Source organism: Enhydra lutris, unplaced genomic scaffold (genome assembly GCF_002288905.1).
Source record: "Enhydra lutris kenyoni isolate GAN:26980312 unplaced genomic scaffold, ASM228890v2 scaffoldscaffold15, whole genome shotgun sequence".
Lineage (NCBI taxonomy): Eukaryota > Metazoa > Chordata > Mammalia > Carnivora > Mustelidae > Enhydra > Enhydra lutris.
Genome location: NW_019154099.1, coordinates 53355535 through 53374738, shown reverse-complemented (window position 1 = coordinate 53374738; position 19204 = coordinate 53355535). Strand labels below are relative to the sequence as shown.

General features: G+C 38.0%; 1 protein-coding gene across 3 annotated transcripts in view; it reads left to right on the top strand.

Moving 5' to 3' along the window:
* The window catches only part of LOC111147028 (sodium leak channel, non-selective), a 291306-nt gene that overhangs the window by 78647 nt on the left and 193455 nt on the right, over positions 1-19204 (top strand). For 2 of the 3 annotated variants that reach the window (XM_022502882.1, XM_022502880.1), the window contains exons 7-9: positions 12874-13016; positions 13144-13248; positions 18344-18430. In XM_022502882.1, coding sequence (XP_022358590.1) covers positions 12874-13016; positions 13144-13248; positions 18344-18430 — 335 coding nt within the window. The remainder of the gene's footprint in view (positions 1-12873; positions 13017-13143; positions 13249-18343; positions 18431-19204) is intronic. The other variant, XM_022502881.1, reaches the window with a different exon arrangement.

The window sequence follows — 19204 nt, the reverse complement described above, 5'->3', positions numbered from 1 at the left end:
AAGATTTACTATAAAGCTATGGTATTTATACTTGATAAAAGTATAAATGTAATGGGACTACCAGATGCCCCTCCATAAGACACAGCTTGAGATAAACCATGGTATATCCATCCATACAATGGAATATTATTCAGCAATAAAAATAAATGAGTTGTCAAGCCACCAAGAGACACAGAGGAACAGTAAATGCATATTCCTAAGAAGCCACTCTGAAAAGCTGTGTATATACTGTATGATTCCAACTATCTGGCATTTTGGAAAAGGCAAAACTGTAGAGATAATAAAGAGATCAGTGGTTGCCAGGGGCTCACAGGAGGGGTTAGGGTCAAATAGGTGAAGCATAATGGATTCTTATGGTGGTGAAACTAACCTTTATGATTCTGTAATATTACATATTTTTCAAGACCTTTCTAACTGTATAATACAAAGAATTATCTCTAATGTAAGCTATGGACTTGACTTAATAAAAATAACATTGGTTCATCAATTGTTACAAATGTATCCCACTAATGCAAGATGTTAATGATAGGGGATAGTGTGCACAGAGGGGATAAACAGGAATTCTCTTTGCTCTCAGCTCAATTTTTCAGTAGGCCTGAAACTGCTATAAGTAAATGAAGTCTATTCATTTTTTTAAAGTTAATTTATTACTATTTTTTCACATCCTTATCTCACCTATGTAGAGTTCTAATTTACTTTGGAAATGCTGGCCAAGCAGGAAGATGTAGCATCTTGCTTTCTTAGTAACACTATTTTTAAAGCATGTAAAATATTTCTCAATCTTAGTATCATCTTAATACATTTAAAATTGAATCTGTGACACATCCAAATAATACACCTAACCCCGCTGAAAAACTCCATCTTTAAACATGTTTTTAGCCTTAAGAGTTTATGGAGGAAAGTAGACAGCAAATAAAGGAAAATTTTTCTAAATATTTTTGTATACATGCATCAATGTGAAGATATTTGGCAAAAAATTCCAGATGTCTAGTTTTAAATTTTTATTGACTTGTTAATATATCCTATTAAGTTGCAACTATCCAACTATAATATTAGTATGAATTATATTAGAATATCTTCTAGGTTTTTTAAATTTTAATTCCAGTTTAGTTAACATACAGTGTTACATTAGTTTCAGGTGTACACAGTGATTTAGCAATTCCATACGTCACCCAGCGCTCATCATGACAAGTGCACTCCCTGATCCCTATCACCTATTTCATCCAGCCGCCTACCCACCTCCCCTTTGTTCTCTATAATTAAGAGTCTGGTTCTTGGCTTCTCTCTCTCTCTTTCTTTACCCCCTTGTTCATTTGTTTCATTTCTTAAATTCCACATATGAGTGAAATCATATGGTATGTGTCTATATCTGATTAAATTCACTCAGCATTATACTCTCTAGCTCCATCCATGTCATTGCAAATGGCAGGATTTAATTTTTTTATGAGTAATATTCCATTGTATATGTATACCACTTCTTTATCCAATCATCCAGACACTTGAACTGCTTCCCTATCTTGGCTATTGTAAATAATGCTTCTGTAAGCATAAGGGTACAGATATCCCTTTGAGGTAGTGTTTTTGTATTTTTTGGATCAATACCTATTAGTTCAATTGATGGATCAAAAGGTAGTTCTATTTTTAACTTTTTGAGGAACCTTCATACTGTTTTCCACAGTGGCCGCATCAGTATGCATTTCCACTAAGAGTACATAAGTGTTCCTTTTACTCTACGTCCTTGCCAGCGTCTGTTCTTTCTTGTGTTGTTGAGTTTAGCCATTCTGACAGGTGTGAAGTGATATCTTATTGTAGTTTTGATTTGCATTTCCCAATACGTAATGATGAGCATCTTTTCATATGTCTGTTGACCATCTATATGTCTTCTTTGGAGAAATGTCTGTTCATGTCTTCTGCCCATTTGTTTTTTGGGTGTTGAGTTTTATAAGTTTTTTTATATATTTTGAATACTAACCCTTTAACAGACGTCATTTGCAGATGTCTTCTTCCATTCCATAGGTTGCCTTGTAGCTTTGTTGATTTCTTCCTTTGCTGTGCAGAAGCTTTCTATTTTGACATGGTCCCAATAGTTTACTTTTGTCTTTGTTTCCCTTACTTCAGAGGACCAATCTACAAAAGTTGCTACAAAAAGTTGCTACAGCAATGTCAGAGAAGTTACTACCTGCCTATGCTTTAGTTAGTTACTGCCTATCTTTCTAGGATTTTTATGGTTTCAGACCTCACATTTAGGTCTCTAATCCATTTTGGTTTTGTGTATGGTATAAGAAAGTGGTCCAGTTTCATCCTTTCGCATGTTGCTTTCCAGTTTTCCTAACAACATTTGTTGAAGAGACTGTATTTTTCCCATTGGATATTCTTTCCTGCTTTGTCAGAGATTAGTTTACTTATAATTATGGGTTTATTTCTGGGTTTTTTATTCTGTTCTATTGCTCTATGTGTCTATTTTGGTGCCAGTACCATACTGTTTTGATTACTACAGCTTTGAACATAACTTGAAGTCTGGATTTGTGATACCTCCAGTTTTGCTTTTCTTTTACAAGATTGCTTTGGCTATTCTGGGTCTTTTGTGGTTCTATACAAATTTTAGGATTATTTGTTCTAGTTCTGTGAAAAATGCTGTTAGTATTTTGATAGGGATGGCATTGGATTTGTAGATTGCTTTGGGTAGTATAGACATTTAAACAATATTTCTTCTATTAATCTATGAGCATGGAATGTCTTTCCATTTCTTTATATTGTTTTCAGTTTTTTTCATCAGTATTTTATAGTTTTCAGAGTACAGCTCTTTCACCTCTTTTGGTAGGTTTGTTCCTAGGTCTTTTATTATTTTTGGTGTAATTGTAATTGAGAATGTTTTCTTAATTTTCTCTTCATGCTCCTTCATTATTAGTGTATAGAAATGCAACAGATTTCTGCAGATTGATTTTGTCCTTTGCCTTTACTGAATTCGTTTATCCATTTTAGTGGTTTTTTGATGGAGTCTTTTGAGTTTCCTATAGATAGTATCACACCATCTGCAGATAGTGAAAGTTTTACTTCTTCCTTATGGAGTTGGATGCCTTTTGTTTCTTTTTGTTGTCTGATTGCTGTGGTTAGGACTTCTAGTACCATTTCGAATAAAAGCAGTGACAGTGGACATCCTTGTCTTGTTCCTGACCTTGGAGGAGAAGGTCTCAGTTTTTCCCCATTAAGGATGATGTTAGTTGTAGGTTTTCACATATGGTCTTTGTCTTTATTATGTTGAAGTATGTTCCCTCTAAACCTACTTTCTTGAGGGTTTTTATCATGAATAGATGGTGTACTTTGTCATACGATTTTTCTGCTTCACCTATTGAAATGATCATATGGTACTTATCCTTTCTCTTATTGATGTGATATATGATGTTGATTTATTTTCAAATATTGAACTGCCTTTGCACCCAGGAATAAATTACACTTGATTGCGATGTATGATTTTTTTAAGGTATTGTTGAATTTGGTTTGCTAGTATTTTGTTGAGGATTTTACATCTGGGTTCATCAGATATTGGCCTGTAGTTCTCTCATTTTGTAGCGTCTTTATCTTTCTTTAGTATCAGGGTAATGCTGGCTTCATAGGATGAATCTGAAAGTTTTCCTTCCTTTTCTAGTTTTTGGAACAGTTTGAGAAGAATAGGTATTAACTCTTCTTTAAATGTTTGGTAGAACTTACCCAAATTTTCTTGTTTTTAGTTTTATATTATCATATAAATTTTTAAATCTTTTTATTAAAAATCATGGTCCTTTTATATTTATCATAACTCAAATAAGAACTTTATTTTTATTTAAAACCATATGTTATTTGTATTCGTATTTGCTGTAAATTACATTTGGTTAATATCACTCAGCTATCTTTCTTCCTTGCCACTGACACCTGATTCAATTTTAACATACCTCTGTGAACAAAATGTCAAATTATTTGGTTCCAATTTTGGTTGATCTTTTGATCCTGTGCCAATTTACTAAGTCCGTTAGCCTTCCTATTAAAATTAAAACAAATTCTTACTATTGTGGCTATTCTGAGGTAGATGGACCAGGCTTACCTTAGAGTTAATTATTATTTTTCATTGCTTATGCATGCTGATACAGAGATGTGAACTATGTGTGTCTCCAAATATGAAGACAAGAAAGTCTTAGTCCTTTTTTCCAAGTATTTGGTTCTAATTTTGCATTATGAAATTCTAATGTCATAACTATTAATTCCCTAAAAATTGCATGAAATTCTGGCCTTTTTGCCTTCATTTCTTTTGATTGTAGTTTCCAGCACATTTTTCAAAGATGGGTGACAAAGCTCAAACGCTCTAAAAGAAACCATATTTCTGGCATGATATGTATTGCTTGCTTTTTGAGAAAATTAGAAGTCTACTAAACAACATTTATTTAGTATGTTAGCAGTGACCAGCACATATCATCATTGCTATATTCTATGTATAGGGAGCTGAGACCCAGAATGGTTAACTGGCTGGCCCAAGGTCAATAGATAAGAAGTAGTGGACAATTTGAATGCTAGGAAATGTAACTAAAAAGCTAATTGTGCTAAGCTTAGTTTTTTTTAAGTCAAATAACAGAAAGTACATTTCCAAAAAGTCCTTTAGATCTGAAGTGACGTCTCCTCAAAGGCAGAGGGTAACAGGTATCTGTCATGACCTCCCCTTTGCTGCTTTCATTCCCACCTACAGGGAAAGAGCCCAGCATCAGAGGCTTGAAGAGTTTTCATTGGCATGTGGGCTAAGCGTCCTTGGAACTGCTCTACTTTAATACCTAAACTTTCTTGCCAATGTCAGCATCCGGCCTTGTCAACACTTCTTTTTCCATTTGTGAATACGATAGTTAAAGCTTTCAACTCTCCTTTTCTAGAAGTATTTCATATTTAGAACTTGGAAGTTCAAAAATTTTCTACATCTGAAGAAATACATTTCAACTAAGAATCTTTATTACTTATTTAAAAGGTTTAACTTTGAAAATGTATATAAACGTATACATGTTTTTTCCTATAGGGCCTCTGATCCTACTGCAAAACTTTAGGGCTGTGAGTGAGGTTTAAGGTAACAAAGTGATTTCACCGGTGGGGCAATGTGGTGCCAAAAGAGTGTTTAAGAGTAAAAACAAAACAAAATAAACAAATGAAGAAACTAAGCTAAAATTTAGATCAAAAACATAAGGTTTATAAATACATTTTAAAACATTTAGAATAAAAGAAGTCCCTTTGTGTTTGCTGGAAAAGCAAATATAAAGTGTTGTTTTGTTTTGCTCTTTTATGACCATGTGGCAGTTCTCAGGCTGGATGTGAGTAGATCTTTAGATGAGCATGTCAACGGGTTCTGTGTAGATTATTATAATTGTAAGTTACATCACTGTCTATCAGGCAAAATACTTGAATTCATTATTTTGCATTTATATCTTAGTAAAATTAAACATGATTCCAAGGAATAGAAACATTGTTCATAAAGGTTTTTTAGAGAGGTGACATCATCCCAAATAATTTAATTCTAGCTGGTTTATTGTTCAGTAAATGTCTGTCATTCAACATGGGCCTTTCTTGGCAATGCTGGTCTACTGACCTGACTCATATTTCCTGTATGTGGGTACATTCAGCCTTAGTGACAAAGCGTTATTACTTTGAACCTAAATGTCCACTGTAAGGATACAGATCTCTCCTTGGTATTTGCTTTTATAATAACCACCGCTGGGTAAAATGTATTACGACCACAGATCCAAGTCTCAGGGTCCAAGAGTTTACCTCTTCAGGTGAAGAGGTAAATGACGAGGCGGTGTGGGGCAGTTTGGCGGGAGGAAGACATAGTGTAGGAAGTTACAATGAACCTTACAACTGACTGTTGGCCAAGATGTCTAAATACGCGGTTAAGATGTGTGGGAGAAAGTTTATACCAGAGAGGGAAATTGCAGAGGGGAAATACAGAGGGGTGGTAAGAGAGAATAGGAGCTCACCAAAGCAAAAAGGATTTCAGGGCAGAGCCTGTTGTCAAAGGTGACCCCAAGCTATGAGTTGTAATTCAGTTAGAGAGGCCACCATGCTATTTGAAATGCGGTTGTGGCTGCTGAGATTCCACTCGTAAGACTTACACCCACGTGTGTCCTGCACCACTCAGCAGCCTTCTTTTTAACTCTCTGCTTCAATGTCCCGACAGCCGAGAGGCGTGAATGTGGACCACAGATGAGTCTGTTTTCTTCTGTGTTTGTCTTGAATGTGGTGAATGCCTCCTTTTGACTCAGATGCAAAACTTGTTAAACACGTGTGTTTGTGGTTTGTCTTGGAATATTTCAGAAAGTGCCACTATAATTTTTGGTGAGGAAAATTTTTGTGCCACTTAATTTCATTCAGACTATGTGATTTTTCTTTTTAAAACTTAATATACTTGTGGGGCACCTGGGTGGCTCAGTGGGTTAAGGCCTCTGCCTTCGGCTCAGGTCATGGTCCTAATGTCCTGGGATCGAGCCCCACATCGGGCTCTGTGCTCTGCAGGGAGCCTGCTTCCACCTCTCTCTATCTGTCTGCTTCTCTGCCTACTTGTGATCTCTGTCAAATAAATAAATAAAATCTTTAAAAAAAAAAAAAAAAAAAACTTAATATACTTGTAATATCTCATTCTGCAAATGAAAATATTCCCCCCCTACACCAGATGCATGTGTGTATAGACATCTTATGAAACTGTAGGAAGTAAAAAAGAAATAAGATTTTTTTTTCTTGCAACAGAAAACTCATAAATATTAATGTAATGGTACTATCGAGTTATCTGCTGTGTGGCAGATACTTTCTATAAACAAATGATGTCTTAGGATCTAGGCTTTTAGCCTTCAAAGTCTTTAGAGATGAATAAAATGTCAAATTCAAATGTAGACTACTGTAAATATAGTCCAGAAATGCATTTTTAGGTCTCTCTTTCGGCCTAAAATTGTTTAACCTCCAAACTGCTCATAATAAGCCAAAGGAGAAGTTTTGAGAAATCCCACAACTGTTCCATTTTCCCCTGTATCAAGAGAGGAAATTCAGTTCCGTTCAGAATACTTAATAAAGACAAATCATAATCAAGGCTCTGAGCTAGGTAGGCACCACAGGATAGAGCTATAGAATAAGAAAGACTGTCAAGTTAAAAAAATGGTTCCCAACCAGGGGCAGTTTTGTCCCCCGGGGATACGGGGCAATGTCTACAAGCATTTCAGGTTTTCCCACCTTGGGGGTTGGGAGTACGCTTGGAATCTAGTAAGCAGGGGCAGGGATGCTACAGTGCACAGAACAGCCCCCCACAGCAAAGCTTTATTTCATCCCAAATTTCCCCTAGTAACAAAGTTGAGGAATCCTGGCTTAGAGTGTCAACAAAGCCAGTTTTAGTTTGTTATTTAAATCTTCAGGATTTAAATAACAGTGAATTCTACATAAATCCAAACAGATAGGACAACTTACCTTTGAGTGAAATTTCCCCTTAAATTATGGAAAGCTCTTCTTTTCCTATTAGTTTTGTGGTTTCATCAGAATATTGCTCTATGAGCAACAGAGTTTAAAAATAAAGTTTCATTGGGGGGTAAGTTATATAAATGCAGACAGGACAAAGCAAATGAATACCAAGCACCATCCATCCCATCTTGAACAAGTTGTATTTCTAGTAATGGAAGCATGCAAAGATCAAGCTCTTTATGAGTGTTCTTTTATTTGACCCCCTGTTAGGACTGAATATTTGGTCATTACAACTGTATTTGCTACAATAGGCATCTGTTTGGAGTCTAGGATGGGGATTATATCCTTCCACAGTAAAACCAACTGGTTTAGAGCAGATTATTGATTGCCTTTTATATCACAGACACTCATGTGTAGTATAGAGAAACATGTTACTTACTTTTCCCTTCCAGCTGAGGGGTTTGCTCAACCTAGAATGTAGCAAAGGAAAAATCAATCTGCTGAACTCCAAAAAGAGAGAGATCCAATCAAAGTTAGCCAGAGGAACAGAAAGAGCAACTTTGAAAAGTTGGAAGGAAACTGATGTTCTTGAATGATGAGAATTTTGTCATTGTGCCACCCATAAATGAGAATCTGTGCCCTGGTGGGCAGTTAAGCCAGGCAATGACTTCAGTTTCATAGACGGTACAGCAGGTTGAAAAGGTTGAAGGACCAGATAAGAAGACAAGCATCTATAGCAGGATGACCTAGGGAGAAGGAGGGATGATGCACTCTGGAAATATAGGGACTACTTCCAGACTCCTGCTTTGCAAAGCTAAGAGCAGATTCTGGAGGGACTGAGCCAGAGCCAACATCCAATGGGATGGGTTGCCTGACCTGGAATGGGGCTGCCTCAAGATGATGTGTGTTCCATATCACTGGAGAGATTAAAGTTCAGGAGCACTGCCCCCTAGGATACTAATACTGAAAGAGAGGATAGAATGAATGGTCCTAAAAGGAACCTTTGTGTTTCTATTGGGAATTCTGAGCATGGAGGTAAAAGTTATTGTTCATACTAGGGCCTGATATACTTACTTATTCATCTATCTCAAGGCTATATCACCAACTCTAATTGCCTCCATTTTTTCACAATGGATTGGGTATCACCATCATTAGAATAGCACCACAGGTATTTTGTGTTTGAAGTAGTCTGATGGTGGGACCTCAGGTTAGTAGTTTATTATTAGTTGTCACTACAATCCTGTGGCCCTGTTTTTGAAAGTTGAATGACTCAATGGTGTTGTATAACCTAAGAATAGAAGAAACAATAGGGAATAGTCCTAGGACACAATATATCACTGTTTTTATGGAAAAAGAACAGATGATAGCCAAGCAATAAATGCAATACTAAAGATAGTCAAAACAATGGAAATATAATTTTGTTCAGAGCTATAAAAAAGTGTGCTGCTATGTCTCAGTACATGAAGCCTGTGGAAAGTTCCAGGGTGTTTATTTTCTAGATGTAGGCTAACGGGTCTTCTTACCCCCTGAATTCAAACCATCGATGGACGAGGTCAAGAAGGATAAATGAAATTAGGAGAATTGATGAGCTGAGGGTCATTGTGATTTTGTTTCCTCTACAACTTGAACTTGGGCTTTAAGAATTTGGTGTCCAAGAATTTTGTGGTACAATTCCAGTAGCTTTGCAGAGATATTTTTGGAGCACACCACATTGTTATGCAGGAAGAGAATGCATTCTGTCCCCACATGCTCTTATAGAATCATTATTCATTTAACAAAATGTGGTGGTGGTCTTTTCAACTAGCAAGTTTAGTTCTATAATTAAAATGAACTAAAAGTGTTCTGGGGTGTATCTAGAAAAATATTTTGTATATATCATACATAATATTTTCTAGAAATCTCCCATGGTGGATCCAACAATGAATGAAGGCTTTTCCAGTTTGTATTTTGTGTGGGCTTTGAAGTCTATATATGTGTATGAGTTTTAAGGGAATGTCGAAAGTCAGCAAAACATAACGTCAGTTATAAAATTATTCCCTTCACTTCCAAGTTATCTGTGCAATATTCACAGTGAGGAAGAATTGATTAAAAAAGCAGATATTTGAGGGGCACCTGGGTGGCTCAGTGGGTTAAGCCTCTGCCTTCAGCTGAGGTCATGATCCCAGGGTCCTGGAATCGAGCCCCGCATCGGGTTCTCTCCTCCGCAGGGAGCCTGCTTCCCCCTCTCTCTGCCTGCCTCTCTGCCTACTTGTGATCTCTCTGTCTGTCAAATAAATAAATAAAATCTTAAAAAAAAATAAAAGAGCAGATATTTGAGAAAACCCTCCATATGTCTTAGTACCATGATAATTGTTTAGTTTATCAACAATTCTTGAGTGTTGTCAATGCCAGGTACAGACATGAATGATATTGTTTTAACTTTGAGTGCTCACCAAGTTAGTCATCTAATTCGCGCTAGTGAGGGAGATAAACAAGAGAGCATGACACAGGACACAGGACAAGTGAGGTGACCGGTGGGCGCGGAGCTCTCTGGGAGGGCTGAGAACCGAGTATAGCTCGAGGGCACTGCATGCGACTCAGCTAAGTGAGAGGGTGTGGGGGGAGGGTGTCAGAGAGCAGCGTGTGCAAAGCAGCATGAGCAGCCCTAGTTTTCTTCTTCAGTGTCGTCCACTTACCAAAGAAAATAAGATGATCATAAACTTGATTTTTGTCAGTTTGAATGGTGGTGAACCACTGGGATATCGCTCCAAAAGGGATTTTCTTTTCATACACTTTGCAAAGTCAGGAGCAGAAAAGGGATGAGGAAGGTCTTACCCAACTGCCTTCCCTCCTGCAACTCTCAGTAGCTTCTTCACAAGCCTTGGACCCAGGGTAGCTCACAGATGGGGGAAGCTCTTCCTTCAGTAGTCAGCATTGCTCTGGGAGTTGTTTGGTTACGTTTTCACAAATGTCTCATCTCTTTGCATCAACAAACCCTGCTCTTAGAGCCGCATGGTGGGTTTCCACTTCTTTCCCTTTCTTTGTGTGCCAAAATAGGAAAACTGATGGAAGCTCTTCAAGACTGGAGCATACTTTTTTTTTACTTACTTCCTTCCTTCCAAATAGCATCTTCCCTGTAGTTTTAATAAAGGAGGACCGGGACAGATATTGAAAGGCTAATTCAGTGTTCCTCTCAAATTTAACCTTACATTGACAATGCTCATATTTAACCTGTAAATGCTCAGTTGGTAAAAGTATTAAGCTTTAATAGTTGTTCATAATGGATTTCTGTAAACACATTTCTTTTTTGGTTCAAATAACTAGAAGAAAATAAGGGACATAAATGACTTGTTTTATGTGAAAATTGTTTTTCATATGCAGTCCACAAAAGCAAAATGTTGGGCATTTTAGTACATAGGAATCGTTAATGAAAAGAGTGATTTCTGTTTTCCATTGGCATTTTATTTTTTTGTTCATGCTGCTCTTCTCTGAATTTTTCCTTAAAAACCATCTTCTTGTGTGAGTTTCTCAGTTTGCCATATCCTTAGCCACCATAGTCCCTCAGGAAGAAAAATAAATGGACTTCATTCAAACTAAGGATAATAGGAGAAAATATGCTCTCATGAAAGTCCTAGTCTCGAGCAAGAGAAAAGAAAAGTAGGATGATAAAGAAAAAAAAGAGTTTAAGATTTGGAACCTGATGGTGTGGGTTCAGTTTCTCATTCTAGCACTTTCTACCCCAGGCAAATTCATTAACTAGTGACCTTCACTTTGCTTTTCTGTAAAAGGATGTGATGGATAATACCTATTCTTATACACACCTACCCATCTACCTGCCTCATTAGAGGTTCCCTTAGCATTGAAATATATAAAAGAACCTTGAAACCAAATATGATTTACAAATACTAGTTGTTATGGCAACAACTTATCAATGTACAAAATGTGATTCTATGAAGTTATGTTTCCTATACAGTACTTAGCATAATAGGCATTCACTAAATGAGAATACGCTTTCCTTCTTCCTCAGCTTTTCTTTCAAGGCTGCTTCTGTCCCATTTGTCCCCAGTTACCACTAGGATTTTTCTCCTCTTCTTGCACGCTTTGGTTCATTGATGCTTAATTATTCTTCCTTCATGTACAGGCTTGGAGAGGCAGCTGGTCCCCAGCCAACGTCAGTAACCCCCTTCTTAGTTTGGACATCTGATTACATGCATATTCTTGTTTTAAATTTCTGTGTGATTAGAACATACGTGGGTAGATATTAGTTTTATATCCTGTAATAACTTGTTTATAGCCGTGGAATCTATTGGGGTGCAAATGTTTATAGTTTTGTGAATAACAACGTGTATCGTATTTGTTTTACAAACAACTTTAATTCAGCACTCTACTTTTTATTGATGTGTTTTTTCACAAAATAACATTAAGCAATTATTTACAATTTTGTAAAATAATAGTACTTAAAATTTATTTAGTACTCACGATGTGTCAAGGCTTCAGAGAAATAAAATTATTTAGTCTTCACTACCCTGTGAGATATTATTTACCTATTTTACAGATAGGGGAAAACAAACCATAGAAAGGGGATCAGGAGGCAGGATGTCATCACAGACATGCAGGGCCTCTTTCCAGAATGCCTGGGTTAATTCTACTTCCCCTATTATTATCTGCGCATTCGTAGATAAATTAGTTATTCTTAATGTGCTTTAGTTTTCTCATCTATAAAGTAGGGAAATAATAACATATCCTCATAATGTTATGAGAATTGAACACTGTCTTTCCCCTAAATGGCATTTTAGGTTCTCTGAACTATTTCAAAAGTCTGTCTGATTTATTTTGCTTTTCTTTCTTTCCATCATTAGCAGTAGCATTTCCAATGATATAGTTCTCCCAGACAAAGTGCTATTTGGTGATTTGCTGCCTTACGTTTCAGCATTCAGTAAACACCATGGAATCCGAGACAAGATCCATCATATTAATTTTTAGAGCCTAAGGAACTTTAGTGTCCCTCTGAGAAAGTGACTTCAAACAAAACCCAGTTTTCAAATTTATTTCATTTTGGCTAAAACTATAACAAGCACTTTCAGCACACTCAAAGTGTTAAGTCCCAAGTGGCAAGCTTATACTGTACACATTATTTTTTATTATAGCTTTACTTGGTTTGAATGTTCATTTCCTTTTCCAAGCTCTTAGATGCATTGAACAGCTAAAGATAGAACATAAAGTTCTTTTATTGCTCATGAAATTGCCCTGGCTTGAAGTCAGAAACAACTTTATCAAAATTCTAAGAATAAGCTCAATCAAATATTGCATGTGATTTCAGTCCCTTTAAAAGAGTCTTTGTCATTGAGAAAATGAGCCTGGATAAATATTGATTGTTTTTCTGAACCACGTTGCCCCATTTCCAGAGCCCGCGGTAACTCAGTCTGCTCTCGTGTGTCCTGACAGGCACCAGCATATTCACGGTCTACGAGGCTGCGTCCCAGGAAGGCTGGGTGTTCCTCATGTACAGAGCCATTGACAGCTTCCCGCGATGGCGGTCCTACTTCTACTTCATCACACTCATCTTTTTCCTGGCCTGGCTTGTGAAGGTACCACTGAAACTCGTCCTAATAAAATCTGTGTTTTGCAGCCGTTTCTGCAGATCTCTTGTTTGTTTTCTGTTACCCTCCACTTCCTCATCCCCAGTCTTTATGTGGTTTGGGATCTTTCTTTCAGAATGTTTTCATCGCTGTCATCATCGAAACATTTGCAGAGATCAGGGTACAGTTTCAACAGATGTGGGGATCGAGGAGCAGTACGACGTCAACAGCCACCACCCAGGTACTGTTTTGGGGGGCTGATGTCCTTTCCCACTAGAACATGGACATATCCAGTCTCACCCTCAGTGGGCCTTGAGGGAACTTAGGAAAGCCCCTGAGAAAGACCTTCTAGGTCACACCCACGGAGGGAGCTATTCAAAAATGCTGGGGCAAGGGCGAAAGCCCAGACCAACCAGATCAGCTTTTATGGGTGATAGGGTGGATTTGATATAAAACCAAGATTGTCACCACATTTACTATATACTTTTGATTTGGCCATTTTAAGTCTTCAGAAGGCTTGCAGATAAAAATGGAAACTATAGAATTTCCCATTTTTATAAGTATTTATTCATGTAGTTGAAAACCAATATAATGGCCTGTACATATAGGATTAGAATTATCTGGGGAATGGAAAGTTTATTTCATTCAGAACGAACCAGTCCCAACATGGCAAATTATGAAGAAGATCCCATAATGCCTACTTGTGATTTTTGAGGTATCACTACATATTCAGTAGGACGCTCCTATGCTCCCAAGACACTGGGAGTGCCCTAGAATTTAATTATAGGTAACAGGGCAGTTATTACATAGAAGGACAGTCCAGATCCAATGTCTTTGTTTTTAATTTTGGTTTGGTTTTGTGTGCGTTTTGAGGGGAGGGTTCTGTTTTTGTGTTTAGAAAGAGGAAGGGAAGGTTTATATATCTGAGTCTAGTTTGAATCTTTATAAAAGAGAGAGAAAAAAATTCCTGAATCAAGAATGGAATGATTTTAATGCTTGTGACTATTATTTTAATATTCGTTTTTAAGAGAAATTTAATATAACTTTGTAAATAGTTTAATATGACTTTTAAATAGTGGTCTGTGGACAAAGGTATTTGTGAAAGATCCAAGGTAAAAATTTTACTTTGAAAACCTTCAAATTGAACTTTTATTAACTACATGCTAAAAATGCTATTAACCTTGCTGATATTTGAAAAAGCTCTATGCAGCATCTTTATGGTGTTGTGAAAGTTTAAATCGTCTGGCCAACTCATAATGAATGAAATAGTATTAATATTAATCAATTTTGGCAAGCAACTGTTCAAACTTTCATGAAAGATTTTTTAAAGTTATATAAATTATGCCACAAATGACATTTGTAAAAAAAAAAAAAAACACATCTAGTTTTTATTTCTTCTGTCATCCCCTCTAGTGAAGTGTGAGAAATAATAAAGTTCCAGGTCCATTCTGGCATGTCCTTTAAGCCAGGTGACAACCTCTGGAAGGTGTGTTTTCTGCTTATAGACATTGAGAACCGAATGGAGCATAGATCTATGAACTCGGCACAGAATTTACATTCCGTGTTCCTGAGAGATGACCTAAAATATCCTTAAAACCACATCATGCTTATTAAGTAACTCTTATTTATAAAGCCACAGCTGGAAAAGTAGTGTTTGGACGCTCCACCAAATCAGCCCGCAGTTCTAACAGAAAGTGAAATGTGAAGGGGACATTCAGCAAACGTGCAAAATGGTTTTGATGCAAAATTATACTTAATCAGGAGGAATAAGTAGGTAATTCAGAGGTAATGCGTCTAGGTATTCAGCAGAGGTAATCACACCGAGAATCGTGAAACACCTTCATTAAGAAAAATGCTGTGGCTGAGGACCCGGTTGCTAGGCAACCGGAGCTCCAGCCGCAGCCTCGGTGGGCCCGCTCTCCGGCTGCCTGGCAACAGGCCCCGCCCAGCGCCTCGCCAGCCACTAGGCGAGTGGCCCAGGGGCTTTTGTGTCTGAGGAAAGGAGGGGGAGCATCATTTCCTGAGATGCTGTTTTACATCTGTGACATCTGACAGACCCGCTGCGCGCTAGAGCCTCTCCTTGAATAGTTCAAAACACCAAGGCAGTAGTTTCTAATTGTAGTAAAACAGGTAGGCCTCGAGGAAATAAAACAAAGATGGTGATTGTATTGCAGAGCACACGGCTTTTCAGAAATGGCCACGCTTCTCGCCAGTCTTCAGCATGTGGAGGGGTTGCAGCTGTGCTGTGTTAAGTCAGCCTCACAGAAGAGCCAAGGGGGTCCCCAGGCTTCGTGGACTTGTTGGTGTCTTGGGGTCCATTGACTTTTCCAAGAGGGCTGTGTGTTTGGAGAGAAAATTACACATATTAACAGGTTAAGGGACGGGCTTTCTGATGTCTCAGGCAGTTTAAGAGGAATTGGTTCTCATAGGGACTGTTCGGAGGCAGAAGAGAACCAGTGCTGAGAACTGGGCATTTTTTGTTATTATAATGTTTTTTAATAACAAAGCAACCTGCCTTCGACCCACAGCATCGAAACACATTGCAGAAAAAAAAAATTAATGCCAAAGGACCGGTGGGAACCGTAATACAACATGTAACAGGAAAACAAAGAGAAAATGAAGTGGAAAATTTCAGAGTAGTAATCATTAGCTTGCCTGAGCTCTGATGGGGACGGTGGCTTTTGTACCTGCATAATTATTAGCCATGGGTCATTGTTGCACATGCTCAGTTAGCTGTTGGGTTAAAGCCAAGAGACTCATTCTTCTGTGATTCATCAGTCCCCAGTAGGACTACCCGTGCCACACATGCGCAGGGATATCGCCCCTGAGCTGGATTTTGGGAGGCACAGACGTGCTCGTAGAAAACGTCCTGGACTTGACATCTCTTTAGCCCAGACCTTTATTCTCACTCCTCAGATGCTTCCCTGCAGACATCTGTCACCAGTCATGTGGTCTTCCCATTTACACTCATCCATGGTGGGGATGAGCTAATTTCACCTTGCCTGGAGAAGGACTAAAAGAACTGTTCAACTTTAGGGCCACAAAATCTACATTTCTGTTGTGTGTGCTGATAAGAGACTTAAGGCAGGTTCTGGAAATCAGTATGTATTGAACTGTATATTAATAATACTAATTATGGTCCACTAGGGTCAGATTGAGGAATATAGAGGGGACAATTGGCTGCTCAGGACCTGAACCCCAAGGATTCCTGGCTTTGAATATCCTGTTGTCCACCTCACATTACCGTTACACTAACCAATCTAAACGTGGGCTTATAATTCAGGGGACTGAGGAGAAATTGGGCATCGAACATGTCTGCATTGCCTTCACTTCGTTTTATACAAAGAAATGACCTTGAGAGAACACTTTTCCTAACAATTAAATTGATTCATTTGATTTTGGGTCAACTGGAAAAAAATAATTTAACAGAGAAAATGAGTCTGCTACTGATCAAAGCAAATATATACCCCAGGGATCCTTTGTGCCATGATAAGAGAGTAGAAGATGCGTGTACAGAAGATTTTTAGCTAGTGACTGACAGGATTGCTTTTGTCTTTGCTCCTTAAAAGGAGACACCCAGAACTCTGACAGGAACTTTAAAAGGTTTGCATTTCAACCGATGTATGAATTCTCAGAATGAGCCTATTCATGGAGAGGTGCTGGATCCTACCACTAAGAGCACCTTTCAAAATTCAGCCTTTGTACCTAGCACCTGAGAAAAACAATTTGTAATTGGTGTCTTGGGTCAAAGAATCTTTGATCAAATATGCACCTCCATTTTGTCATTTAAAAATATTTAGTTGGTATGTATGGACAGACGGTGGCTACACTTGTGGTAAGCACAGGATATGTAAATATAAATCAGGATAATGCTTCGTGGAATAATTAAATTGGGTGTATGTATAACAGTATTTTGTAGCATGTCCTATAGTAGGTGCTCTCTGTATATGTTGGGAAGTGTGAAATAAGTGGCACACTTGGCAAAGAGCCCCCAGTGCAGTCTTTGAAAAGTATTGATTCTAGGACACGTGAACATCTGATACACCATTTTTCTGAATGGATCTTTGTAGGTTGGCATTGTTAGGAATTCTCAGGTTAACCATTAAAAAAATGTTTTCTAATAAAAAAAACATATTAAGGTCTATGAATTTTGGCAGTTTTCCCTCACCATCTCACTTATTTCATAGAGGGCAAGTTTTCTTTCTGCAAATGATCTACTCCCTCTACTCCCAGGAATCTTAGGCATGAGATCTTTGCATTATCTCATATTTCCATCAATAATTATCCTTTTGAACACAGACTTATGTCAGGGCTTGAATAAGTATGGCAAAGAAAATATTTACTTATGTGTGTGAAACTGAGGTCTTGGACAGGAATAAACCTAGCTTATAGTTAGTGCCTTGGAAAAATAAATACCCTTAATTCCACCTTATCTCACTACCAACCACACCCCTCCCCCTCCACACACAAAAGGAATTGGAAAGAAAATATGCTAGTGGGAAAATATGTATAAGTGGGAACTGTCTTCCAGCTGGGTGTAATATGGTTAGACGACTAATTTCGGAGGGAGTAGAGTATGCAGTAAGATGGGCATCCAACAATCCAGCTATCCAATTCAATGACTATCAGATTTTGGTGTCCTGTATCATTCTGAATTTCGTCACTTATGTATTTTAAGACACAAGAAACTTATTTTGCCTTCATAAATATGTACATAAAATTTTTGCTGAGCAGATTAATTTGGCCCTGTTAAAATAATTTCACAACGTCTACTAAGTGATATGTCAGTCTTTCACCATTAAAATAACCAGTCTCCTTCCCTGTGCCACATGCACACTTCTGCTATTTCTCCCGAGAATATTTTTCTGTTGGCTCAGTGAGGAATGTCCACTAAATAGAGATAAAAATTCACCATTCCCAGTCAAAAACACACCAGACATAAAGCTTTGGAATTCTAATTTGTATTTTCCCCCTAGGTCTAGTATGTAATAATCAATCACCAATATCATGGGGATAAAATATCTCCTTTCAAGTCTCATTGAGAAGACTATTTGGGCAATTAATGCAAAGCACGTGTGAAGCAGAAAGGACCTGATGCATGGGAAATACTCAATAAATGCAGGCTAGCGATGGCCATTGTTCTTGTTATGATTATTATTCACTTAAGTTTTCGGTGTTCCAATGAACATAATTGGAGTGACTCATGTTCTAAATATAAATCCATAAAAAGACAAATCTTTGATAATATGAAAACTGTAGAAGCTGGAGACGTAAAGTAGGAGTTCGCAATGTTCCGAATTAAGTGCCTCTGACTCATCTCCCTCTTTGTCTTGAAGATGTTTCATGAAGACGCTGCTGGTGGCTGGCAGCTGGTAGCTGTGGATGTCAACAAACCCCAGGGACGCGCCCCAGCCTGCCTCCAGGTGCCGTACATACCGTTTTTAAAACTCACCCAGCAAAAAGGTCTGTGACTTCTATTTTGTGCAAGGAGTCCAAGTCCACTGCTCTCCAAACTGTAGATCTGCCTGAGTTTATGGTCCTGGAGTGAGGGACAGTGGTTGACTCCATTCTGCATTCCCAGGACCTACCTTTTATATATATATATATATATATATATATATATATATATATATTTTTTTTTTTTTTTTTTGATACGCAGCAGGGATTTGGTCAATTTCAGGTGAATGAAGGAACACAAGTAATAATAGCGTGCCAACAGTATCAAATCAGAGAAGAATTTTTTGTCGTATTGGATGTTATGAAAGTATTCTTCTACAAAGGCCTGAATTATTTAAGGGAGGGCAGGCACAATCGCAATTCTCTTGAATACCTTACCAAGTACCTGGGAAGGAGTATCTTTAAGAGGTAGTCTGTTCGGCATGTGCAAGCTATCTGAGCAATGTGACATAACAGAGCTGCTTCCTTAACAGGTGTACCTGCGGCCAACACAAGGCTCTCACGTTGCACATGGGTCCCAAGGTCCCAGGAAGTGATCAGGGGATGTCCCATTGGGTTTCAGGCCTGTGGACTCTTTGGGCTGCCCTGGGCTCTACTTAAAGCCCAATAAACTCCTTCTTTGCTTTGGTGGACTGCCTGGTACCTTCTCTTGCTTTGTTCTCCTACCCTGACCCCAAATATCAATAATACTATTCAAAACCGTGTCACCTTTCCAAAAGCAGCATCCCTACCACCCCCAC